General features: G+C 39.6%; 1 protein-coding gene across 1 annotated transcript in view; it reads left to right on the top strand.

Moving 5' to 3' along the window:
• LOC128659930 (zinc finger protein 91-like) overlaps positions 1 to 27,596 on the top strand; it is a gene marked incomplete at its 5' end in the record, with an annotated part of 213,411 nt that overhangs the window by 160,415 nt on the left and 25,400 nt on the right. The window contains one exon of the mRNA XM_053713515.1: positions 21,736 to 21,750. Within this exon, the coding sequence (XP_053569490.1) occupies positions 21,736 to 21,750 (15 nt within the window). The remainder of the gene's footprint in view (positions 1 to 21,735; positions 21,751 to 27,596) is intronic.

Raw genomic sequence — 27,596 nt, 5'->3', positions numbered from 1 at the left:
AATCAACCAGCCCTTATACATATACAATAGTTTACAAAAGATTAAATATCTAGAAGCATTGAGAGGACTCAGGGTTCATATATATATTTTATGTATAGACATCAGCCCCTCTGTTGCTAGTGCCACCCACAATACACAGAGGGACGTGATGTGTACTTTTCTTTCTTCAAATAAGGTATTTAATTTGATGTTCTTGTAGCTGCCTTATATTTCTACTAATATTATATATGAATGTATGCGTACATATGTGCCATTTCTTTAAAATTATGAAATGTTTTTGTGGAAATATTTGAATAATTTGCAAACATTTGAAAGCATTTTATGTATAATATTGGGGTATTTTTGAAACTGCAAAAAAAAAAAAAAAAGATTGGCTCAATTAAAACAAGTTAACTCTCTGAAAAAATATTTAATTACCCCTGCCCTTACTTTTTTTCTTTTTCTTATTTTTTTATGCACATGGCAATAAAATATCAGCTCGTGGTGGTTACATGAGTATGTTAGAAATAGGATGGAGGATCATTTTGAAGAAATTATAATTACTAGAAAGTTCACTCATTTCCTATATATACAGATTCATTTATTAATTAGTCATAAAATATGTATGACTCAGTGGCGTATTTAGGTTTTGTGCTGCCCTAGGCACTCAAAATTCTGCTGCCCCCCCAACATACACAAACACACAAAAAAATATATATATATACACATACATACACAAATGCACACCAACATACACAGATATACTCATACATACACACTATGTGGCAAAGTCTGAAGAAGGGGTTAATAGTTATTCTGAAATAGGAATCCCCAACCCCCAGCAACACATTTCCCATGTGATTTATTTTTTCTGATAACCTATTGACATCATCCTCATGACAAGTAGGTTAGAGATAGATAGCAGGAGGGGAGATGCCACACAGTCTTGAGAAGGAATTGAGGAAATGAGAGCAGGGAGGGGGGAGACTACCAACAGAGTCAGACACAGCTACTTTGAAGCATAGATTCATGTAAAGGAGTGTGAACAGCTTCAAACATCTAAGGCACTACTGACAACAAATAATGAATGAGTTTGTTACTCACGCTGACTAAAGGGTCCTGCTCTAACTCCACCAACATACTTCCTACAGCAGCACACACGCACGCAGTGTAAAATGATTCTGTGTGCACTACTGACTGCAGTGCTGGGGGCGATCAGGTGACCTCTGTCTTAGATTGTATAATAAATTAAGGGTTTTTGGAGGCAAGTGTCAGGTTTTTTTTATGAATGAAGGCTATAGTAACTGCTGTTACTGTCGGTCCCTCCTTGCTGTGCCTCATTTAGCTTTCCCTCAGCATCCTATGCTAACAGGGCAGGCCAATCAGTTTAGCTAGAGAAGGAGCCGGTCTTATGGCTCTGAGTCTGTGTAGCGTATTATTACAGAACAGTAAAATATAAGCCGTAGAAGAACAGGACACAGCAAAACACTGTACTTTTAAACTAGAACCGTGTTTTGCTCTGTCCTGTTCTACGGCTAATATTTTAAAGAACTGGAATAAAAGCTACGTTTTAAATGCATACCATAACCATTTCATTGTTTCCTTCTAACAGCCACTAATAAACAGCATTATTGGTGTCAGAGAGGTGTGCATTTACCATTGAAGATGTGTCACACGCTGATTTGCTTCTCTTCAGTGATAGCCACTTAGCCAGATTAAACAATGTGCGCAGCGTGAGTGCGCCTGGGATAATGAAGCAATGTTATGCCTTACCTTAGAACTAAGTGAATGGTGCTTTATATATCCGCGTTGGACCCATGTGGTCCCATCGTTAAACCGATAATGTCTGTCACTGAAACAAACTGTTACTGCACTGAAAGCTGCCCCCGATAGCGACAGCAACTGCTTATTACTCAGTCAGTCTGGGGTTTTTAGTGTAGCGCGTACAGGATGTATAGCGCTATCTTCCACTTCCGGCTCCAACATTCCTCCTACTAGCACTAAGATTAAAAATACTGTGTGTGCAACACTTATGAGCTAGTGGTGGCAATGCAGAAACCGGGACAGTTGGGAGGCATAGATAGTGGAGGCAGTCAGGCAGGTGCAGAGCTGAGATCCCAAAAATGTAGAACTAATTTGCCAAGTGCCGCCTGCACTGTGCATTAGACCCAGCAATCTGTCTGATTCTGTGTTCCTGTATACAGCGCTGCTGCCAGCACTGAGCTAATGTACTTTTAAGCTGAGTACATTAGCTCGGTGCTGGCATACAGGAACACAGAATCAGGCTAGATGAGTGACAGATTGCTGGGTCCAATGCACAGTGCAGGCGGCACTTGGCAAATTAGTTCTACAGGCATTTTCCTCTCTCTGCTTCTGCTCACAGCAGGTGCTGCGCGGCCTGATATTCTGCCTGCGCTACACCAGAAGGGAAGGTGCGCGGCCACGCAGCCGCGCACCTTAGAGGGAACAGTGATGACAACTGTTTTTATCAGCTGCTAATTTGGTCAACTCCAAGCGTTTTTTGTATCTTTCTGGGAGAAAAACGCTATATAATTACTAGTTATTAGACTGCATGAAGGTGCGGTTCTCAAACCAGTCCTTCTGGTGGGGGGCAGATTAAATTGTTTTTGGATGAATTCAGTCCAAATTCTATATTATTCTTAATGTTTGAATAGATTTTTAGAATGAGACCTTCGACGGGAAGATTCTTTCTGTCTCAATACACTCTGTGAATTTTTTTCAGGAGTAATTTTACCAGATCTTTAGCAGGAACAGGAATTGGGTTTCTATTCAAATCTATTCTTTGTTCCAAAGAAGGAAGGTTTATTCAGTCCAACTTTGGATCTGAAGACTTATATTGTTTTGTTACAGTCTAAACTTTCAAGTTGGCGATTTTAAGGACTATTATGACTTTTTGTTCAGCAAGGTCATTTCATGTCCACTCCATTTTACATGATGTTTATCCTTATATTTTATTTCATTCAGACCACTTGTGGTTTCTGAGATTCTCTTTTTAGATAAGCTTTACCAATTTGTCGCTTTTCCATTTGGTTTAGAAACAGCTTTATGCATCTTTTCAAAGGTTCTTGGTTATTGTGGCTTGGTATTAGCTTAATCTTTTCTTTTATTGGAATCTCTCATGAATGAACTAGACATGGTTAGAGAATTTAATTTACCTAAGAGTTTTGTGATTCCTCAGACAAGGGTCAACTCTTTTTTGGGTTTCTAGATGGATTCAGTGTTCATGACTTTGTCTTTATCGGACAAGAGTCAATTGCCTGTCTAACTTAGTCTAGAACATTCCTTTCAGTGGCTATGTGCATGGAAGTTTAAGGTCTCATAACTGCAGCATCGGGCATAGTTCCCTTTTGCTAATTTGTTTTATCTGAGACCTCTTTTGCTTTGTATACTGAATCAATCGTGCAGGGATTGTTTTCAGATATCACATTTGATATTCTTAAATCCCAACACTCAACTCTCTCTGCTTTGGTGATTAGACTATCATCATTTTGTTCAGGGGGCCTCCTTTTCTTCGTCCTTCCTGGACTGTATTCTTAATGGATGCAAGTCTTACAGGTTGGGGAGCTGTCTGAGGGTCTCTGACAGCACAAGGGGTTTGGAAACTTCAAGAGGCGAGGTTTCCAATTGATTTTTGGAACTCAGTGCTATTTTAAGAGCTCTTTCAGGCTTGGCTTCTTTTAGGAGAGAACTTTTCATTTTGCTTTCAGACAGACAATATCACAACTGTGGCATATGTCAATCATCAAATAGGGACTTTCAGTTCCTTAGCAATTAAGTATCTTGAAAACGTTCTTAGGTGGATTTCATCTCCTTTCTAATTTCTACGATTTATATCTCAGGTTTAGACATTTGGGAGGTGGATTATCTCAGCCATCAGACTTTACATCTGGGAGAGTGGTATCTCTACAGATGTGTTCTCTCAATTTCCCAGGTACCTTTTCAGGTTCAGGGTTCCTCAGGCAGAAATGGTGGATGCATTAGCAGTGTCTTGGTTTTGCAACCTGGCTACATCTTTCTGCCTCTGTTTTTTTTTCTTCCAAAGGTGATCTCCAAGATCATATTGGAACAGTCTCATGTGTTTCTGATAGCATCAGCATGTCCAGTTGCCATCCTTGGCCGCTTTCTCTTTGGCCAGCCCTCTTGTTTTAGGGGCTATTTTTCCATCAGGATTTCAAATTACTAATTTGAAGGTATGGAAATTGTTTAGTGTTTAGTCATAGTGGTTTCTCTGAATCAGTTTTTATCACTATGTTAAGGAACATGTATTATCAGGTTTGAAAAACCTATATTTCTCCAACATAGGTGTGTCCGGTCCACGGCGTCATCCTTACTTGTGGGATATTCTCTTCCCCAACAGGAAATGGCAAAGAGCCCAGCAAAGCTGGTCACATGATCCCTCCTAGGCTCCGCCTACCCCAGTCATTCTCTTTGCCGTTGTACAGGCAACATCTCCACGGAGATGGCTTAGAGTTTTTTAGTGTTTAACTGTAGTTTTTATTATTCAATCAAGAGTTTGTTATTTTAAAATAGTGCTGGTATGTACTATTTACTCAGAAACAGAAAAGAGATGAAGATTTCTGTTTGTATGAGGAAAATGATTTTAGCAACTGTCACTAAAATCCATGGCTGTTCCACACAGGACTGTTGAGAGCAATTAACTTCAGTTGGGGGAACAGTGAGCAGTCTCTTGCTGCTTGAGGTATGACACATTCTAACAAGACGATGTAATGCTGGAAGCTGTCATTTTCCCTATGGGATCCGGTAAGCCATGTTTATTAAGATAGTAAATAAGGGCTTCACAAGGGCTTATTAAGACTGTAGACTTTTTCTGGGCTAAATCGATTCATTATTAACACATATTTAGCCTTGAGGAATCATTTAATCTGGGTATTTTGATAAGATTATATCGGCAGGCACTGTTTTAGACACCTTATTCTTTAGGGGCTTTCCCAAATCATAGGCAGAGCCTCATTTTCGCGCCGGTGTTGCGCACTTGTTTTTGAGAGGCATGACATGCAGTCGCATGTGAGAGGAGCTCTGATACTTAGAAAAGACTTTCTGAAGGCGTCATTTGGTATCGTATTCCCCTTTGGGCTTGGTTGGGTCTCAGCAAAGCAGATACCAGGGACTGTAAAGGGGTTAAAGTTAAAAACGGCTCCGGTTCCGTTATTTTAAGGGTTAAAGCTTCCAAATTTGGTGTGCAATACTTTTAAGGCTTTAAGACACTGTGGTGACATTTTGGTGAATTTTGAACAATTCCTTCATATTTTTTCGCAATTGCAGTAATAAAGTGTGTTCAGTTTAAAATTTAAAGTGACAGTAACGGTTTTATTTTAAAACGTTTTTTGTACTTTGTTATCAAGTTTATGCCTGTTTAACATGTCTGAACTACCAGATAGACTGTGTTCTGAATGTGGGGAAGCCAGAATTCCTTCTCATTTAAATAAATGTGATTTATGTGACAATGACAATGATGCCCAAGATGATTCCTCAAGTGAGGGGAGTAAGCATGGTACTGCATCATTCCCTCCTTCGTCTACACGAGTCTTGCCCACTCAGGAGGCCCCTAGTACATCTAGCGCGCCAATACTCCTTACTATGCAACAATTAACGGCTGTAATGGATAATTCTGTCAAAAACATTTTAGCCAAAATGAACACTTATCAGCGTAAGCGCGACTGCTCTGTTTTAGATACTGAAGAGCATGACGACGCTGATAATAATGGTTCTGAAGGGCCCCTAAACCAGTCTGATGGGGCCAGGGAGGTTTTGTCTGAGGGAGAAATTACTGATTCAGGGAACATTTCTCAACAAGCTGAACCTGATGTGATTACGTTTAAATTTAAGTTGGAACATCTCCGCATTCTGCTTAAGGAGGTATTATCCACTCTGGATGATTGTGACAAGTTGGTCATCCCAGAGAAACTATGTAAAATGGACAAGTTCCTAGAGGTCCCGGGGCTCCCAGAAGCTTTTCCTATACCCAAGCGGGTGGCGGACATTGTAAATAAAGAATGGGAAAGGCCCGGTATTCCTTTCGTCCCTCCCCCCATATTTAAAAAATTGTTTCCTATGGTCGACCCCAGAAAGGACTTATGGCAGACAGTCCCCAAGGTCGAGGGAGCGGTTTCCACTTTAAACAAACGCACCACTATACCCATAGAAGATAGTTGTGCTTTCAAAGATCCTATGGATAAAAAATTAGAAGGTTTACTTAAAAAGATGTTTGTTCAGCAGGGTTACCTTCTACAACCAATTTCATGCATTGTCCCTGTCGCTACAGCCGCGTGTTTCTGGTTCGATGAGCTGATAAAGGCGGTCGATAGTGATTCTCCTCCTTATGAGGAGATTATGGACAGAATCAATGCTCTCAAATTGGCTAATTCTTTCACCCTAGACGCCACTTTGCAATTGGCTAGGTTAGCGGCTAAGAATTCTGGGTTTGCTATTGTGGCGCGCAGAGCGCTTTGGTTGAAATCTTGGTCAGCTGATGCGTCTTCCAAGAACAAGCTACTTAACATTCCTTTCAAGGGGAAAACGCTGTTTGGCCCTGACTTGAAAGAGATTATCTCTGATATCACTGGGGGTAAGGGCCACGCCCTTCCTCAGGATCGGCCTTTCAAGGCAAAAAATAAACCTAATTTTCGTCCCTTTCGTAGAAACGGACCAGCCCAAAGTGCTACGTCCTCTAAGCAAGAGGGTAATACTTCTCAAGCCAAGCCAGCTTGGAGACCAATGCAAGGCTGGAACAAGGGAAAGCAGGCCAAGAAACCTGCCACTGCTACCAAGACAGCATGAAATGTTGGCCCCCGATCCGGGACCGGATCTGGTGGGGGGCAGACTCTCTCTCTTCGCTCAGGCTTGGGCAAGAGATGTTCTGGATCCTTGGGCGCTAGAAATAGTCTCCCAAGGTTATCTTCTGGAATTCAAGGGGCTTCCCCCAAGGGGGAGGTTCCACAGGTCTCAGTTGTCTTCAGACCACATAAAAAGACAGGCATTCTTACATTGTGTAGAAGACCTGTTAAAAATGGGAGTGATTCATCCTGTTCCATTAGGAGAACAAGGGATGGGGTTCTACTCCAATCTGTTCATAGTTCCCAAAAAAGAGGGAACGTTCAGACCAATCTTAGATCTCAAGATCTTAAACAAGTTTCTCAAGGTTCCATCGTTCAAGATGGAAACCATTCGAACTATTCTTCCTTCCATCCAGGAAGGTCAATTCATGACCACGGTGGATTTAAAGGATGCGTATCTACATATTCCTATCCACAAGGAACATCATCGGTTCCTAAGGTTCGCATTCCTGGACAAGCATTACCAGTTCGTGGCGCTTCCTTTCGGATTAGCCACTGCTCCAAGGATTTTCACAAAGGTACTAGGGTCCCTTCTAGCTGTGCTAAGACCAAGGGGCATTGCTGTAGTACCTTACTTGGACGACATTCTGATTCAAGCGTCGTCCCTTCCTCAAGCAAAGGCTCACACGGACATTGTCCTGGCCTTTCTCAGATCTCACGGATGGAAAGTGAACGTGGAAAAGAGTTCTCTATCTCCGTCAACAAGGGTTCCCTTCTTGGGAACAATAATAGACTCCTTAGAAATGAGGATTTTTCTGACAGAGGCCAGAAAAACAAAACTTCTAGACTCTTGTCGGATACTTCATTCCGTTCCTCTTCCTTCCATAGCGCAGTGCATGGAAGTGATAGGTTTGATGGTAGCGGCATTGGACATAGTTCCTTTTGCGCGCATTCATCTAAGACCATTACAACTGTGCATGCTCAGTCAGTGGAATGGGGACTATACAGACTTGTCTCCGAAGATACAAGTAAATCAGAGGACCAGAGACTCACTCCGTTGGTGGCTGTCCCTGGACAACCTGTCACAAGGGATGACATTCCGCAGACCAGAGTGGGTCATTGTCACGACCGACGCCAGTCTGAGGGGCTGGGGCGCGGTCTGGGGATCCCTGAAAGCTCAGGGTCTTTGGTCTCGGGAAGAATCTCTTCTACCGACAAATATTCTGGAACTGAGAGCGATATTCAATGCTCTCAAGGCTTGGCCTCAGCTAGCGAGGGCCAAGTTCATACGGTTTCAATCAGACAACATGACAACTGTTGCGTACATCAACCATCAGGGGGGAACAAGGAGTTCCCTAGCGATGGAAGAAGTGACCAAAATCATTCTATGGGCGGAGTCTCACTCCTGCCACCTGTCTGCTATCCACATCCCAGGAGTGGAAAATTGGGAAGCGGATTTTCTGAGTCGTCAGACATTGCATCCGGGGGAGTGGGAACTCCATCCGGAAATCTTTGCCCAAGTCACTCAACTGTGGGGCATTCCAGACATGGATCTGATGGCCTCTCGTCAGAACTTCAAAGTTCCTTGCTACGGGTCCAGATCCAGGGATCCCAAGGCGGCTCTAGTGGATGCACTAGTAGCACCTTGGACCTTCAAACTAGCTTATGTGTTCCCGCCGTTTCCTCTCATCCCCAGGCTGGTAGCCAGGATCAATCAGGAGAGGGCGTCGGTGATCTTGATAGCTCCTGCGTGGCCACGCAGGACTTGGTATGCAGATCTGGTGAATATGTCATCGGCTCCACCATGGAAGCTACCTTTGAGACGAGACCTTCTTGTTCAGGGTCCGTTCGAACATCCGAATCTGGTCTCACTCCAGCTGACTGCTTGGAGATTGAACGCTTGATCTTATCGAAGCGAGGGTTCTCAGATTCTGTTATCGATACTCTTGTTCAGGCCAGAAAGCCTGTAACTAGAAAGATTTACCACAAAATTTGGAAAAAATATATCTGTTGGTGTGAATCTAAAGGATTCCCTTGGGACAAGGTTAAGATTCCTAAGATTCTATCCTTCCTTCAAGAAGGATTGGAAAAAGGATTATCTGCAAGTTCCCTGAAGGGACAGATTTCTGCCTTGTCTGTGTTACTTCACAAAAAGCTGGCAGCTGTGCCAGATGTTCAAGCCTTTGTTCAGGCTCTGGTTAGAATCAAGCCTGTTTACAAACCTTTGACTCCTCCTTGGAGTCTCAACTTAGTTCTTTCAGTTCTTCAGGGGGTTCCGTTTGAACCCTTACATTCCGTTGATATTAAGTTATTATCTTGGAAAGTTTTGTTTTTGGTTGCAATTTCTTCTGCTAGAAGAGTTTCAGAATTATCTGCTCTGCAGTGTTCTCCTCCTTATCTGGTGTTCCATGCAGATAAGGTGGTTTTACGTACTAAACCTGGTTTTCTTCCAAAAGTTGTTTCTAACAAAAACATTAACCAGGAGATTATCGTACCTTCTCTGTGTCCGAAACCAGTTTCGAAGAAGGAACGTTTGTTGCACAACTTGGATGTTGTTCGCGCTCTAAAATTCTATTTAGATGCTACAAAGGATTTTAGACAAACATCTTCCTTGTTTGTTGTTTATTCCGGTAAAAGGAGAGGTCAAAAAGCAACTTCTACCTCTCTCTCTTTTTGGATTAAAAGCATCATCAGATTGGCTTACGAGACTGCCGGACGGCAGCCTCCCGAAAGAATCACAGCTCATTCCACTAGGGCTGTGGCTTCCACATGGGCCTTCAAGAACGAGGCTTCTGTTGATCAGATATGTAGGGCAGCGACTTGGTCTTCACTGCACACTTTTACCAAATTTTACAAGTTTGATACTTTTGCTTCTTCTGAGGCTATTTTTGGGAGAAAGGTTTTGCAAGCCGTGGTGCCTTCCATTTAGGTGACCTGATTTGCTCCCTCCCTTCATCCGTGTCCTAAAGCTTTGGTATTGGTTCCCACAAGTAAGGATGACGCCGTGGACCGGACACACCTATGTTGGAGAAAACAGAATTTATGTTTACCTGATAAATTACTTTCTCCAACGGTGTGTCCGGTCCACGGCCCGCCCTGGTTTTTTAATCAGGTCTGATAATTTATTTTCTTTAACTACAGTCACCACGGTATCATATGGTTTCTCCTATGCAAATATTCCTCCTTAACGTCGGTCGAATGACTGGGGTAGGCGGAGCCTAGGAGGGATCATGTGACCAGCTTTGCTGGGCTCTTTGCCATTTCCTGTTGGGGAAGAGAATATCCCACAAGTAAGGATGACGCCGTGGACCGGACACACCGTTGGAGAAAGTAATTTATCAGGTAAACATAAATTCTGTTTTTATGGTGTTCTTCTCAAAAATTCTCTTGGCATTATTTTAGAATTCCTAGAATTTGACAGTTTCTTCAGAATGGTTTAAATAAAGATTTGTCTGCAGTACTTTGTAGGGACAAATCTCTGCTCTTTCTGTTTTATTTCATAAGAAAGATTGCTAATCCTGACATTCACTGTTTTGTTCAGGCTTTGGTTCCTATCAAGCCTGTTATTTAATAAATGTCTCCTCCTTGGAGTCTTAACTTGGTTTTAAAGGCTTTGCAAGCTCCTCCATTTGAGCCTATGCATTTGGATATTAGACTACTTCCTTGGAAAGTATTGTTCCTTTTGGCTATCTCTTCAGCTAGAAGAGTTTCTGAATTGTCTGCTTTCTCTTGTGAGTCTCCTTTTCTGATTTTTCATCAGGATTAAGCTGTTTTATGGATGTTGTTTAAATTTCTTCCTTAGGTTGTGAATTCTAACAACATTAATAGGGAAATTGTTGTTCCTTCTTTGTGTCCTATTCCTAAGAATACTCTTGAAAGAACTTTACAGTCTTTGGATGTTGTACCAGCTTTGAAATATTATGTTGAAGCTACTAAGATTTCAGAAAGACTTCTAGTCTATATGTTGTTTTTTCTGGTCCTAGGAAAGGTCAGAAAGCCTCTGCCATTTCTTTGGCATCGGCATCTTGATTAAAGCTTTGGATTCACAAGGCTTATTTGGAGGTGGGACAGTCTCCGCCTCAGAGGATTACAGCTCATTCTACTAGATCAGTTGCCACTTCTTGGGCTTTTAAGAATGAAGCTTCGGTTGATCAGATTTGCAAAGCAGCAGCTTGGTCTTCTTTGCATACATTTTCTAAATTTTACCATTTTAATATATTTGCTTCTTCTGAAGCAGTGTTTGGTAGAAAAGTTTTTGAGGCAGCTGTCTCAGTTTGATTCTTCTGCTTATGATTTAAGTTTTTTTCTTGAGATTTATAAGAGACTTATTTTTTGTATGGATTTAATTTTTCAGCGGAAAAAGCTGACACAAGAGGCCGCTCAGATGTAAGCTCATAACCTTGAATAGGAGACTGTTTCTAGTAAAAGAGACCACTTTTGGATCTCCTAATGAGAACCTCTTTTTTATAATTTTACTTAAGTCTCCTGGAATCTATAGAGAAGCCTTAGATCTAACACAAAGGGTCACTCTTTGGGTCTATCTAGATCTTAATAGCTTCAAGAAAGGCACTCAAGTATGTAGGAGCACACTAAAATATAACAGCATAAATGATAATCATCTTGATTTCCTAGAAGGGGAAATGTCTGCTTATCTAAAATCTAATATAACAAGGAACGAATAACAATAGGAAATGTGCATCACAGAGCATATAATACTAACAAAGGCATTAGAGTCAGCCATTAACTAATTTATAAATATCAAGGGACTGGGCACATACATCCTAAAAAGGAATCATCAGCCATCTGGCGTCACTAGGGTATGTTTGAAAGTAACCCACTCTCCCTATCCAAAGTTAAATATATCTGCGAACCCACGTTCTATATCTAGTTACCCTTCACAGAGCAGCATGCAGGTTACACAGTAGGTAAATTGGGCAAAGTTTAGACTATACAACACAGGGTTCATTTGGAGAAGTGTTCAACTACAAAGGTCTCTGCACAAGATATTACTCCCAGCTACGGTAGCAAAGTGGCAATGTCCGTTCAGGAATCATCTAGTCTATGCCATCTCTTCTTTTTGAGCAAACCCAGAAGGTGAAGCCCTTTGAGAGTCCACTTCTCCGTTCATGAACTTTTGGCCTGAAGGGGTGAGAATGGGGGTTCGTAATCCCAACATTAGCTTTAATAGTGATTGCTTCACTGGCCTGTGGATACTCAGAGTCTTGCGGCAGGCGTAACAGGCTGAGGGGCTCTGTACTAGGTTTAGGCTGCAGTGTGACCGTAACGGCACTCACCCCTCAGCCACAGCATCATACACTGTCGGGAAAAGGAGTCTCAGGGATCTGCCTGCGTCTGCAACAGCTCACTCATCCCCTTCGGCTGTTGTCTATTTAGACTTCCGATATCAATCAGGTGTCCGGTCACCAACACTGCTGAAAGAGCTGGGCGATATTCAACCCCCATAGCTGAAGACTCGTCCTGGTCCAAATGCAGCGGAACTTTCAGATCCACAGCAGACACCCTCACTTCCACCGGCGAGGGCCATGGGGACACCATCAATTGTCTCACACTCTCTCCACTATAAGTAGCTGACATCTCTGGTGTTGGATGAACTACAGGTATGTGGGGACTTTTGATGGTCAGTGGATGTGCCCCTTCACAGCGCTCACCTTCCTTAGTAGGTTCAGCGGGAGGTGTAGGAGAATCCCCCAGGTCACCATAGCTCTCCCTGTGCCGCTCACGTTTCTGGTAGATCCCATCAAAGCGGTTTTTACATAACTTTTGCAGATTTTGAAAATGCTGTTCTAGTAATATCAATATTGTCTCCTCCGCTGTTTTCTCCATATTAGCAGACACTTAGCCCTGGAAGTTCAGTGCTAAGAAACCACTGTAACGACAGAGGCAAGTACCCTGCCGGGGGGTTGAGAAATAGGCCGCAACCTTAAAAGTTCTCCGGTAGGCTGAATTCAGCATCAAATCCAAAAATACTGGTATCTTTCACAAAAGCCTTCTCTTCTGTATAATAATAGGTGAAAATTATTATTTGATGGGGTAATGGAGAGAGGATTGTGTGTGGATTAGCACTAAGATTTGAAGAAGTAGTCAGTCTTGCGACCTATCATGGCCGCCGCCCGGAAGTTCCCCCCCAAAGCTGTTTTATTTTATTCCTCCCTCTCTAGTGACTCTTATGTGGACTTCCACATCTTGGGTATTTCTATCCCATACGTCACTAGCTCATGGACTCTTGCCAATAACATGAAAGAAAACATAATTTATGTAAGAACTTACCTGATAAATTTAATTTCTTTCATATTGGCAAGAGTCCATGATGTGGTTATTAATTAAAAGTTCTCCATTGTTTCCAAACAGTTTATTAGGAATCAATAAATGTTAATAATAAGAGAAAGATTTACAGGTATATATACACATCTATTTTACAGAAAAAACAGTCCAAATAATTAATACAGGGCAACTCTACTACAACCCCAATTTGTGCAACACTGCTAAATTAATCATAGGAATATACTTAGCCACATTCTCCAGTGTGACCACCATCAGCCATCTTTTCAGCATGAACAAGATGAGAAAAAGAGGGGGGGGGGGAATAGAGAGTGTGTCCCAATTTTATTCTCATTTCAAAGGGGTTTGGTTGGCCTAGGACATGCCAGTCAAGGCTAATGGGAGTGTCTTTAATTAAACACCTAGTTCAGAGAGAAAGGTGTATCTGGGGGGAAGGGATTTCAATAACAGCTAGGTCAGTAAGCTATATCACAACATTCCCTCACTTTTTCTTCTCCTATGTTGCCCCGTTTTCTAGTTATACCCATTACAGAAGAACACAGTTGGAGCGAAAACCTTACAGGGAAAATGATGCCACCATCCCTTCGGAATATCATTCCCTTGGTGATATGAGCTCTTCTGTACTTTCCTAGGACTGTCAATTCCTAGTCTACCTTTATACAATTCATTAAAAAAATTGCACTCAATATTATACATAGACACAAATTCCTATGCTAAACCCCATAAGCAACATTTATACAATGGTCTTAAAATTGGGAAAAATTAAAAGCTCATGTATGAGTTTGTGAGTGTGGGTACACTAGATGGGTATGCATGTAGTAAAATCTTTATTAATAAAGTGTGAATTGTGAACAAAAGTTATAACGGTTCACTGAAGTTCTTTGTTATCTTTTGGCATCTGGTCCTTGCTCATGCTTTACCAATCGTCTCTCTCTTTGAACCAATTTGTTTTTTTCCAAGACCCTCAAAGGAATAAAAATAAATTAAAACCAGGCATATATTTACTTTGCACTACAACACTCCATCTGCAGTAGAAACCAAATTCACAGTTATTAACGTCAAGTTGGGTTGTGCTTCTATCATTGCATCATCCCACTCGCCCCCTTACTTAAACTTATGTTGCTTGTCCCTATTTGAGTATTTACCCCTTTATGCCATATATTATTTTGGCCTAATGCCCCATTTTACATCTCCATTGTGATACATTTTATATTTATTTAATTTGTCCAACGCCACCATCATAGATTCTTGGTTAGATCAGTCCTGATGACACCTGAAAAACAACAATCTATAATATGTGTTATTGGGGAAAAGCTAGAAGGAAAGGTGAGAAGCCTTCTATCTTCATTGCTTTTCTTCCTGCAAGATTAGTCTTCAGATAGTTTACATGGAAATTTTCTTGCATGTGGCCTCCCAAAAGTAATCACAATGGATGTATCTGTTGTTTGTTTTTTAGAAAGAAAATGCATCAAACTATGCATTCTAAATATTGGCATATTTAAAACTTTATAATAAAAACACTTAAAACTATAAAGTACACATTACATAATACAAATGCACTGCAAACAAATATGCTTATAAACAAAAAATAATGATTTAATTTGAACACTCCAGCTCTGTCAGCTGTTTCTTTAGAAACCCAATTTCCTCTCTCATTCTCCTGTTTTGTTGTTTGAGTTCCCAAACTGTTGGCCTTACTGCTTATCTCATTTGGCCTCAGCCTCCATTTTTTATACTTATTTTCTCCTCTGTTAATACCGCCATTTAAATTCCCGTCTCTCCAGTTTCCTGTATTTGATCCTCTACTATTCTGAAATTCCCAAACATGTCTCCTGTTGCCCCTCTCTGATTCCTGCCTGTGAATATTCAGATTGTTCTCCATTGATTGTTTCACTGCAGAAATTTGACTTAATGGTGTATGGGTGATAATTCCACCACTTCTCAGCTCTAGTGAGCACCATTTCTAAGTTTGTGGAGTTTGGATCATACAGCTTTACAAACTCCTGATACTTTCTAGGGAGACCTTCAAGTGCCCTCTGTATGTGAGCTGGTGACCCCCAGACCATTTGGGTTTGTGGCTGGGAAAGCACACACCAGAATAAAACTATTTTTGCTACTTCAAATGGCCCATCTAGAGGTCTCATTGTGTCACACAATTTCTTAAACATATCTTTATCTGCTACAGTCATTTGCCCAGTCCTGTAGGAAATTTCAGGGTGTTAAAATGCTCAGATATTATGACTAGGGCAATTGGAACAGAACTTCTTCTTTTAGTGGGACCCAGTGGCATATTATCTTGTTTTATCACTTGTTTTGGCTGTCTACTTTGTGACAGTAAGTGATCACAATCTGCATTGTTACCAGAAATATCACTAATTATTTTTTCTTCTTGTTCAATTTTCATCTGTAACTCAGTAATTTTATTTGAGTATTCATTTCTGCTGTGTTCTGTTAGTTTTAATTGACATTGTAATTTACCGATCTGTATGGTGGTAGTTAAAGCAGAAAGCTTAATACAATCTGTCAGACTGTGTTTTATCTAACTTTAATTTAAGATCTTTATTTTGCTCTGTCAAGTCTTCAAGATTGTTTGTTAGTCCCCTTATTGTTGAAATCACTGCCTGTGCTATCATACATTTTCTTTTATTATTATTAATCTTTTTAAGAGTTACTACCTGTGTTAGTATATCTAAGAAACGTTCACACTCACAGTCGGGGTTCTTAGCTTCTGGGATGAGGAATGGACCATTATATTTATGGATATAGTTAAGTAGTTAAAAACCTCTTGTAAAATAAAGTTTATCACAGACTGAAGGGAATGAGGATAGTCCGTCTACCTCTCCCCATGTGTCACAACCAGTTACGCCCGCTCAAGCGATGCCTAGTACCTCTAGTGCGTCTGCCCCTATTACATTGCAACAACTTGCAACAGTCATGGATAATTCCCTTGCAGCCTTTCTATCCAAACTGCCAGTTTTTCCTGCAAAGCGCGATAGCTCTGTTTTAAGAACAGATTATGAGCAGTCTGAAGCTTTGGTAGCCTTATCTGATGTACCCTCACAACACTCTGAAGTGGGGGTGAGGGATTTGATGTCTGAGGGAGAAATTTCCGACTCAGGAAAGGTTTCTCATCAGGCAGAGTCAGATTCATTAGCGTTTAAATTGGAAAACCTCCGCGTATTGCTCAGGGAGGTATTAGCCACTCTGGATGATTGTGACCCTATGGTGGTCCCAGAGAAATTGTGTAAAATGGACAAGTACCTAGAGGTCCCTGTATACACTGATGCGTTTCCGATCCCTAAAAGGGTTGCGGACATTGTTACTAGGGAGTGGGATAGACCAGGTGTCCCTTTTGTTCCCCCCCCTATTTTTAAGAAAATGTTCCCCATAACTGACCCCAGGCGGGACTCGTGGCAGACGGTCCCTAAGGTAGAGGGGGCTGTTTCTTCACTTGCTAAGCGCACAACCATACCAATTGAAGACAGTTGTGCTTTTAAAGATCCTATGGATAAAAAGTTAGAAGGTTTACTTAAGAAATTTTTTGTTCAACAAGGTTTCCTTCTCCAACCTATTGCCTGCATTATTCCTGTAACTACTGCAGCGACTTTCTGGTTTGAGGCGATGGAGGAGTCGCTCCAGACGGAGACCTCATATGACGAAATTATGGATAGAATTAAGGCTCTAAAGCTGGCTAATTCTTTTATCACAGATGCCGCTTTGCAATTGGCTAAGTTAGCGGCAAAAAATTCAGGTTTCGCCATTATGGCGCGCAGAGCGCTTTGGCTCAAGTCATGGTCGGCCGATGTGTCGTCAAAATCCAAATGATTAAATATCCCTTTCAAAGGAAAGACCCTTTTCGGGCCAGAATTGAAAGAGATTATTTCAGAAATCACCGGGGGAAAGGGCCATGCTCTCCCTCAGGACAAGCACTTTAAGGCTAAAAACAAAGCAAATTTTCGTTCCTTTCGTAACTTCAGGAGCGGTCCCGCTTCAGCCTCTACAGCTGCAAAGCAAGAGGGTAACGCTTCACAGCCCAAGGCAACCTGGAAGCCCTACCAGGGCTGGAACAAGGGTAAACAGGCCAAAAAGCCTGCAGCTGCTACCAAGACAGCATGAAGGGGTAGCCCCCGATCAGGGACCGGATCTAGTAGGGGGCAGACTCTCTCTCTTCGCTCAGGCCTGGACAAGAGATGTTCACGATCCCTGGGCATTAGAGATTGTTACCCAGGGATATCTTCTAGAATTCAAGGACTCCCCTCCAAGGGGAAGGTTCCACATTTCTCGTCTGTCTACAGACCAGACAAAGAAAGAGGCGTTCTTACGCTGTGTAGAAGATCCACATACGATGGGAGTGATATACCCAGTTCCAATTGCAGAACAAGGTCTGGGTTTTTACTCAAACCTGTTTGTGGTTCCCAAAAAAGAAGGAACTTTCAGACCAATCCTGGATCTAAAAATTCTAAACAGATTCCTCAGAGTAGAGCGTTATGGCTTATTCCTTTCAAAGGTAAGACCCTATTCGGGCCTGAACTGAAGGAGATCATTTCTGACATCACTGAAGGAAAAGCCATGCCCTTCCTCAGGATAAGACAAATAGAATGAGGGCCAAACAAAATAATTTTCATTCCTTTCGAAACTTCAAAGGTGGTCCCTCTACCTCCTCCCCTGCCACAAAGCAGGAGGGGAATTTTGTTCAATGCAAGTCAGTCTGGAGACCTAACCAGACCTGGAATAAAGGTAAACAGGCCAAGAAGCCCGCTGCTGCTACCAAGACAGCATGAAGGGGGAGCCCCCGATCCGGGACCGGATCTAGTAGGGGGCAGACTTTCTCTCTTTGCTCAGGCTTGTGCAAGAGATGTTCAGGGTTCCTGGGCTTTAGAAATCGTGACCCAGGGGTATCTTCTAGAATTCAAGGATTCTCCTCCAAGGGGAGATTTCATCTTTCACGGTTGTCTGTAAACAAGACAAAAAGAGAAGCGTTCTTACGCTGTGTAGAAGACCTATATACTATGGGTGTAATCTGCCCAGTTCCAAAAGCAGAACGGGGCAGGGGTTTTACTCCAATCTGTTTGTGGTTCCCAAAAAAGAGGGAACCTTCAGACCGATTTTAGATCTCAAAATTCTAAACAAATTTCTCAGAGTCCCATCCTTCAAGATGGAGACCATTCGGACAATTTTACCAATGATCCAGGAGGGTCAATATATGACCACCGTGGATTTGAAGGATGCGTATCTTCACATTCCTATTCACAAAGGTCATCACCAGTTCCTCAGGTTCGCCTTCCTGGACGAGCATTACCAGTTTGTGGCTCTTCCTTTCGGGTTGGCCACAGCTCCGAGAATTTTCACAAAGGTGCTAGGGTCCCTTCTGGCGGTTCTAAGGCTGCGGGGCATAGCAGTGGCACCCTATCTGGACGATATCTTGATTCAGGCATCAACTTACCAACTAGCCAAATCTCACACGGACATCGTGTTGGCTTTTCTAAGATCTCACAGGTGGAAGGTGAACGTAAAGATGAGTTCACTTGTCCCTCTCACAAGAGTTCCATTCCTGGGACCTCTGATAGACTTGGTAGACATGAAAATTTTTCTGACGGAGGTCAGAAAATCAAAAATCTTAACCACCTGCCGAGCACTTCATTCCATTCCTCGGCCATCAGTGGCTCAGTGTATGGAGGTAATTGGACTAATGGTAGCGGCAATGGACAAAGTTCTGTATGCTCGCTTGCATCTCAGACCACTGCAACTGTGCATGCTCAGACAGTGGAATGGGGATTATGCAAATTTATCTCCTCAGATAAATCTGGATCAAGAGACCAGAGACGCTCTTCTTTGGTGGTTGTCACAGGATCATCTGTCCCAGGGAATGTGTTTCCGCAGGCCAGCATGGGTCATAGTGACGACGGACGCCAGCCTCTTGGGCTGGGGTGCAGTCTGGAATTCCCTGAAGGCACAGGGTCTGTGGACTCAGGAGGAGGCTCTCCTTCCAATAAATATTCTAGAACTGAGAGCGATATTCAACGCGCTTCAGGCGTGACCTCAGCTGGCTTCGGCCAAATTCTCAAGATTCCAGTCGGACAATATCACGACTGTAGCATATATCAATCATCAAGGGGGAACAAAGAGTTCTCTAGCGATGATAGAGGTTTCCAAAATCATTCGATGGGCAGAGACTCACTCTTGCCATCTATCAGCAATCTATTTCCCAGGAGTGGAGAACTGGGAAGCGGATTTTCTCAGTCGTCAGACTTTTCATCCGGGGGAGTGGGAGCTCCATCCGGAGGTGTTTGCACAATTGATTCATCAATGGGGCACACCAGAATTGGACCTGATGGCATCTCGTCAGAATGCCAAACTTCCTAGTTACGGGTCCAGATCAAGGGATCCTCAAGCAGTACTGATAGATGCTCTGGCAGTACCGTGGTCGTTCAACCTGGCTTATGTGTTTCCTCCTTTTCCTCTCCTTCCTCGTCTGATTGCCAGAATCAAACAGGAGAGGGCTTCAGTAATTTTGATAGCATCTGCGTGGCCACGCAGGACTTGGTATGCAGATCTGGTGGAGATGTCATCTCTGCCACCGTGGAAACTGCCACTGAGACAGGACCTTCTCATTCAGGGTCCGTTCCAACATCCAAATCTAGTTTCTCTGCGGCTGACTGCCTGGAGATTGAACGCTTGATTTTATCTAAGTGGGGATTCTCTGAGTCGGTCATAGATACCTTGATTCAGGCTCGAAAGCCTGTCACTAGGAAAATTTACCATAAGATATGGTGTAAATATCTTTATTGGTGCGAATCCAAAGGCTACTCATGGAGTAAGATCAGGATTCCTAGGATTTTGTCCTTTCTCCAAGAAGGATTGGAGAAGGGGTTATCAGCTAGTTCCTTAAAGGGACAGATATCTGCTTTATCAATTCTACTGCACAAGCGTCTGGCAGATGTCCCAGACGTTCAGTCGTTGTGTCAGGCTTTGGTTAGAATTAAGTCTGTGTTTAAACCTGTTGTTCTGCCATGGAGTTTGAATTTATTTCTTAAAGTTCTTCAAGGTCTTCCGTTTGAACCTATGCATTCCATAGATATTAAGCTTCTATCTTGTAAAGTTCTGTTTTTAGTTGCTATCTCTTCTGCTCGAAGAGTTTCTGAACTATCTGCATTACAATGCGACTCGCCTTATCTTATTTTATTTTCCATTCTGATAAGGTGGTTTTGCGTACCAAACCTGGATTCCTTCCTAAGGTTGTTTCTAATAAGAATATTAATCAGGAAATTGTTGTTCCTTCTCTGTGTCCTAACCCTTCTTCTAAGAAGGCGCGTCTGTTACATAACTTGGACGTGGTTCGTGCCTTGAAGTTTTACTTGCAAGCGACCAAGGATTTCCGTCAAACATCTTCTCTGTTTGTTGTCTATTCTGGAAAGCGTAGAGGTCAAAAAGCTACGGCTACCTCTCTTTCTTTTTGGCTGAAAAGCATCATCCGTTTGGCATACGAGACTGCTGGAAAGCAGCCTCCTGAAAGGATTACAGCTCATTCTACTAGAGCGGTGGCTTCCACATAGGCTTTTAAAAGTGATGCTTCTGTTGAACAGATTTGTAAGGCTGTTACTTGGTCTTCCCTTCATACCTTTTCCAAATTTTACAAATTTGACACTTTTGCTTCTTCGGAGGCTATTTTTGGGAGAAAAGTACTTCAAGCAGTGGTGCCTTCTGTTTAGGTATCTGTCTTGTCCCTCCCGTTCATCTGTGTCCTGTAGCTTTGGTATTGTATCCCACAAGTAAAGGATGAATCCGTGGACTCATCGTATCTTATAGAAGAAAATAAATTTATGCTTACCTGATAAATTAATTTCTTCTATGATACGACGAGTCCACTGCCCGTCCTGTCAATTTAAGACAGATTATATTTTTTGATTTAAAACTTCAGTCACCTCTGCACCTTTTAGTTTATCTTTTTTCTTCCTATACCTTCGGTCGAATGACTGGGGGGTGAAGTCAAGGGAGGAGCTATATAGACGGCTCTGCTGTGGTGCTCTTTGCCACTTCCTGTTAGCAGGAGGATAATATCCCACAAGTAAAGGATGAATCCGTGGATTTGTCGTATCATAGAAGAAATCAATTTATCAGGTAAGCATAAATTAACTTTTTAAGCAAAGGTTTCAAGTAGTTTCTATAGATATTTTTGAAAAGCTAATTTCAACTGTAGCTTGGTTCCAGTATCTACTTCAAACACAGTATATATATATATATATATATATATATATATATATATATATATAAGTGATGCACCGAAATGGAAATTCTGGACCGAATCCGAAAATCCGGGATGCACTTGGCCGAAAACCGAAACTGATACCGAAAATGTATTTTTTCAAATTAATTTTTTTTAGGTTTTTTTTTTTTGCATAATTAGAGCCAAAAAAAAAATCCCACACTTTTATTGAAAGTAACACATTAAAATTGGACAAAAATATCTTAAAACAATAATATGCTACACAATAATTTTACCAAGAAAAAAAAAAAAACAGGCAAACAATAATGCCATTTTCGGCCAAAATGTTTTTGCGACCAAAATTTTGGTGCATCCCTACTTAAAACAATTATAAATATCAATATACTGTATTATTCTTCATTTAGTTTTATGTAACAGAATCATATTTAACAGGTTTTTTTTTTACTAATTATCCAAATAAAGTATAGTCCTAGAAAACTCATTATATGCAGAACAGAAAGTCAAGTAACAAACTTAAACAGCAGCTCTAGGCTAGCATCAAATTTAAAACATGCTACACAATAATTTTACCGAAAATAACAGGCTAAAAAAACGAAAACCAAAATAGCCAAAAATGCCATTTTCGGCCGAAACTTTCTGCGGCCGAAATTTCGGTGCATCCCTAATATATACTGTATGTGTGTATGTATGCGTATATAATATATATATATATATATATATATATATATATATATATATATATATATATATATATATATATATATATATATATATATATATATATATAAAGTTGCTCCTAGCAAAGATTTTTCTAAAAAATGCAAATTTTAACTTTTTGTTACTCAAAGGTTACACCTTGTTTTGTATTCCTTAAAAACCTAATTAAAAAGCTGACTGCAATGTAACAATATCCACAAAAGAGCAACATATATATCTTGTATTTTTACTACCCACTATTGTATTTTAAATGCAAATTTTAACTGTATTTTTGGTTTCAGCCTCTGCTCCAAACACAGGATATATAAAACAGTAAACATGAAGCTTCTACCAATGGTTGTTTAAGAATGCATTTTTTTTTTTTAAACTTTGTTACCCAAACAAAGGTTACACCTTGTGTTGTATTCAATACAAACTTAAAATCTGAACCATCTGCTCACAAATATTCAAACCATGTAATAAGAATTAAGAAAAACAAGAGAAATTGAAAAAGAGAGGGAAAAAGAAAATAAATAAAGAGATTAGAAAGTCTTAAATAACGTAACTTCTATTTAAGCTTAGCATATACCCAAGAGTTAAGCTATTTGTTTTCAAAGTTTCAAAAATAAATAATGAAATATAGATGATTAGAGTTGTTTATGCTTTAAACTGCTGATGGCTTAGCATATTCCCCAAGTTAAACTTTATTTTCTTAACTTTAAATTCTACACAATATCCATACAATCTGAAACATTTGCTCACAAAAGTGAACATTCAAACAAAGCCAAATTTGAATTGTAGATTTAAAATAAAAATAAAAAACAGATAGAAACTGGATAAGTAATATTTAGAGGTATATCACTATATATAGCAGAAGTCAATAATTTTAAAACGGACTAGGACAACTCTTTAAGAAAGGCTGGTCCTCTCAGCAAACAACCTTCTTATTTATAAAGTAATAAATTACTGTAAAGCTTTATTTTTGTAAAATAAAAATAAATAAAAAAACAACAAAAAACCCCAAAACATTTAGATGGGACCAAAACAACAAGTAAATATGTCTCTTAAATTCATTAGAATTTTACAGAAAAGAAAATTCGAAAATATTTACTCTCAAAATTTAGGCCAATCACAAAACCACAAGTGTAACAAAATGCAGGTCAAATGTAAACTATAATTCCAAGCTACAGACAATATCTACATCCCAGCAGTAAAAATAAGCAGTATGTATATACAACCATTCTAAAAATTGTTACAAAGTTTACCAAACCTAGTAACCATTAAAAAAACTCATCTAAAATCAAATCAACATATCTGATTCCTGCAAAACTAATTGGCATATGGATTTGTCTACAACTTCATGGCCGCCAAAATGTGGTTATTAATTAAAAGGTCTCCATTGTTTCCAAACAGTTTATTATGAATTAATATATGTTAATAATAAGAAAAAGATTTACAGGTATATATACACATCTATTTTACAGCAAAACAGTCCAATTAATTAATACAGGGCACCTCTACTACAACCCCAGTTTGTGTAACACTGCTAAAATCATCATAGGAATATACTTAGCCAAATTCTCCAGTGTGACCACCATCAGCCATCTTTTCAGCATGAACAAGATAAGAAAATGAAGGGGGAAATAGAGAGTGTGTCCCAATTTTATTCTCATTTCAAAGGGGTTTGGCCTAGCACATGCCAGTCAAGGCTAATGGGAGTGTCTTTAATTAAACACCTAGTTCAGAGAGAGAGGTTTATCTCGGGGGGGAAGGGATTTTAATAAGAGCTAGGTCAGTAAGCTATGTCACCACACATGAGACCCACCCTTTTTTTATGGTGGTTATGATTTTTGTATAAAAGCACAATTATATTTCCAGTTCCTCTCTTTTGTAGGCTTTCTACTCCTTATTTTATCACCTCACTTCTTGGCTATTCATTAAACTGAGTTGTGGGTGTGCTGGGAGGTGTATTTATAGGCATTTGAGGTTTAGGAAACTTTGCCCCCTCCTGGTAAGAATGTATTTCTAATACGTCACTAGCTCATGGACTCTTGCCAATATGAAAGAAATGAATTTATCAGGTAAGTTCTTACATAAATTATGTTTTTTCCAGTAAATCGATGAGCAAATGAAAAGCACTTTATCATTGAATTGCAGTTTCCACTATTCAAACTTGGATAGCAACCCTGACTTTTACATGTTAAAAAGCTCTGTTTAACTCCTTTTGCATTGCCTAAATCTGTACGGACAAGTTAATCCTTCAAATTTATTCTTCTTCTATATGCAGGCATTGGAGGTAAACTGAATTCAGTGATTTCTGGATGACAAGAAATCTTTTTTTTTTTTTTGTTATTACAATTTGAGAATTTGTATTACCTGTATTAGCCACTAGGGGTTGTGATTGTCATTGATTGGTTGCCACAATGAAGGTTGGGCTATATAAGGATACATTGTATGTCATTAGCTATGCATGACTAAGGACTAGGTGCCCGAACTGTCGCTGTGTATGTGACCCAGATGAACTGGTAATAAAGGTCCTTTTAATCTTTTATTGGTGCTGTTTGTGGATATAAAATAAAAAAATGAAATAGACTGACAGCAGTTCTGAATTGTGGCCCTGATGCTACTCAGAAAGAGGCCACACAAAGTGCATTGTACAGGTGGTGTTTAGTTGGCTTTAACATTTTGAATAATTTTCAAATCATTCAATAAAGCTGGGGGGTGGAGTTCCATGTGCCAAAAAAACACTCCATGACTGATATGGGGACAATATAACATTGCTATTCTAATCCATAAAAATATATATATATATTTTTTTTGTTGTAGTTTACTAGTATTTTTTTCTAAGTTACATAATATCTTAAACTTTATTTTTTTTTCTCGTTTCAGTGGCCTTGTTTGGTTATTTACATGACATAGTTTAATATTAACATTTTTGTATATGCTCAGTTCATAGGTTAATAAACCACAGGACATTTTCACTGTTTATTTTTAAAATTCATAAAAACAATAGTTTTTGCTTAAAAAAAAAAGTTTATATTTAAAAAAACAAATCACACAATTTAAATAATAAAAAAGATAAAATGGTAATCTTAATAATCATTTATAGATGTGAATTTATATATATATATATTTATATATATATATATATATATATATATATATATTTATTAATATATTAAATATAACTAATAAAAATAGCATTAAATTATTAACTGCACATGTTATAAATTAGAAACCTTCTGTAATTTATCTGACCCTTTTGATTTAAATTGATGTAGCTTTACAGACATTTAACATTTTATACGTAGTTTTATTTACAATTTTCTTTTTTAAAAATAAACATTGCAAATTATAACAAACACATAAATCTGCAGGTCCGTTATTTTAGAAATGAGTATAAAATCGTATATTTTAGGCTTGTACAAAATATGGATTTATATTTAAAAAGTTACAGAGCAATATGGTTTGTGTATATGCATATAAGTATATATTTTAAGCGTGTGTAGGGAAATAAGTGTTATACCTGCTGGGGGCTTCTTTTAGATATAAATAGTAATATAATTACAAATTTAAAAACTCTGTTAGAAAAATCAACATTAGATAATACAGTTAGTGGACAAACAATAAAAGGGTCAAATTATTAGTATTGAAATACTCAGCATTGTATCTCGTATGTATCTAATAACATGTTAATATTATACATCTGTTTGTAACTAAATGATGTTAAAATAATTTCCATAAATAAAAACATAATATAATGCTGTATCCTGAGATATTTTAGGACACAACAGAATAATCAATCACATTTAAATAAACAGTTTGTTTCCTCCTTACTTATCCATATGATAATCACACCCTGAGGGGGGAGGCAGGGACTCCGTACTCATATGACACTAGAGGGGACAATAGACATCTATATGAGAACAAAAGTCCAGGTGTGACCCTCTTATTGTCTCCCACAGAGAAAGGTGACACTCCCACATCAGTATAAATATCTGTGTAACACTCAGTGATATCACAGGAGGAACCAGAGAGACTTCATACTTACAGAGCTTCTGCTAAACGGTAATGTGCAAACCCTGACATAAATCTTTATTAACAGCCTCACACTGTTGTGTTTTATATAAAGATGAGTAAATATTGTTTTGTATTTTGTTATGATAAAGATAAAATATTTCACTTCATATAAGAAACAAAGTTTATATAAAAAAAAATACACTGTATTTTTTTTATTTGTTTTCTATATTTATTTGTGCTGTGTTAATGAATTTAATGTTTAGTTCTTCAATTTTAAGAGGCTAATTTAAAGGGACCCTTAACACCTGTCTTCTAATAATCACCAAAACCTACTTTTTCTTATTAATCAAAATAAAATAATCACTGCTGTCTATTTTATTTGTTCCTCTTACCCCAAACTGTTGAAGGAGATTGTTTTGAAATACAGCATTGATCCAGTGCTTGATTTCAGATGTAAGCTGCCATATTGTAGCGTACATTACAGGGGCACAGTAGTTACATGGTCACTTGACACACACACAATATTGTCTGTTACATAGATAGTACTACTTAGAGGAATCCCATCTGCCTGCAGCGTGTGAGCAGCAGTGTCTGAAGGCAAATATTTATTTCCCAGTCAGGGTATACATATATTTAATTTACCAGTCTATGTATATAATTATGCAGCAGGATTTAAATAAAATGCTTATAAGTAGGGTGCTTCTGTTTTTAACTCCCCCCACAGTTTTATTTTTTTCGAAACTGCCCACAAGTTTTATGCTAGCTGTTTTCTGTGCACTGCTAAGTTCAGGCAATATTGTCAGTTACTGACATGCTACGGGAGAGGGAGCATTCGTGGCACTGCATATACTTTGTGCAAACGTTTTCTGCTTTTTATCACCTTTCCTCCTGTTAATATAAATCACTAAGGGCTGACACCAAGCTTAGTGATCGTTTAGCAAGGATTGTATGCATTATTTGTCAGTTTGGTCTGCTCCTACTGCACCATCTGCTGAAACATAGTCAAACTCCTGTGTAATCAGAGGGTGTAGTAATGCATATGATCCTTGCTAAACAATTACTAAGCTTGGTGTCAGCCCTTAGTGATTTATATTAACAGTTGGAAAGGTGATAAAAAGAAGAAATCTTCTGCACAAAGTCTATGCAGTGCCACGAGAGCTCCACCTCCCGTAGCATGTCGGTAATTGACTATGATTGATAATATTGCCTGAACTTATCTGTGCACAGAAAATGGCTAGCATAAAACTTGTGGGAGTTTGGAAAAAAATAAAACTGTGGGGGGAGTTAAAAACAGAAGCACCGTACTTATAAGCATTTTATTTAAATCATGCTGCATAATGTGTATTATATACATAGACTGGGAAATTAAATATATGTATTCTCCTTCAACAGCTTGGAGTAAGAGGAAGAGATAAAATAGAGAGCAGTGATTACTTTCGCCTAGATTTAGAGTTTTGCGTTAGCCGTCAAATGCAGCGTTAAGGGGTCCTAACGCTGGTTTTGGCTGCCCGCTGGTATTTAGAGTCGGGCAGGAAAGGGTCTACCGCTCACTTCCCTACCGC

The sequence above is a fragment of the Bombina bombina genome, chromosome 5, assembly GCF_027579735.1.
Source record: "Bombina bombina isolate aBomBom1 chromosome 5, aBomBom1.pri, whole genome shotgun sequence".
Taxonomy (NCBI): Eukaryota; Metazoa; Chordata; class Amphibia; order Anura; family Bombinatoridae; genus Bombina; species Bombina bombina.
The sequence above is the reverse complement of the archived record's forward strand: the minus strand, read 5'-3'. Positions and strand labels throughout refer to the sequence as shown.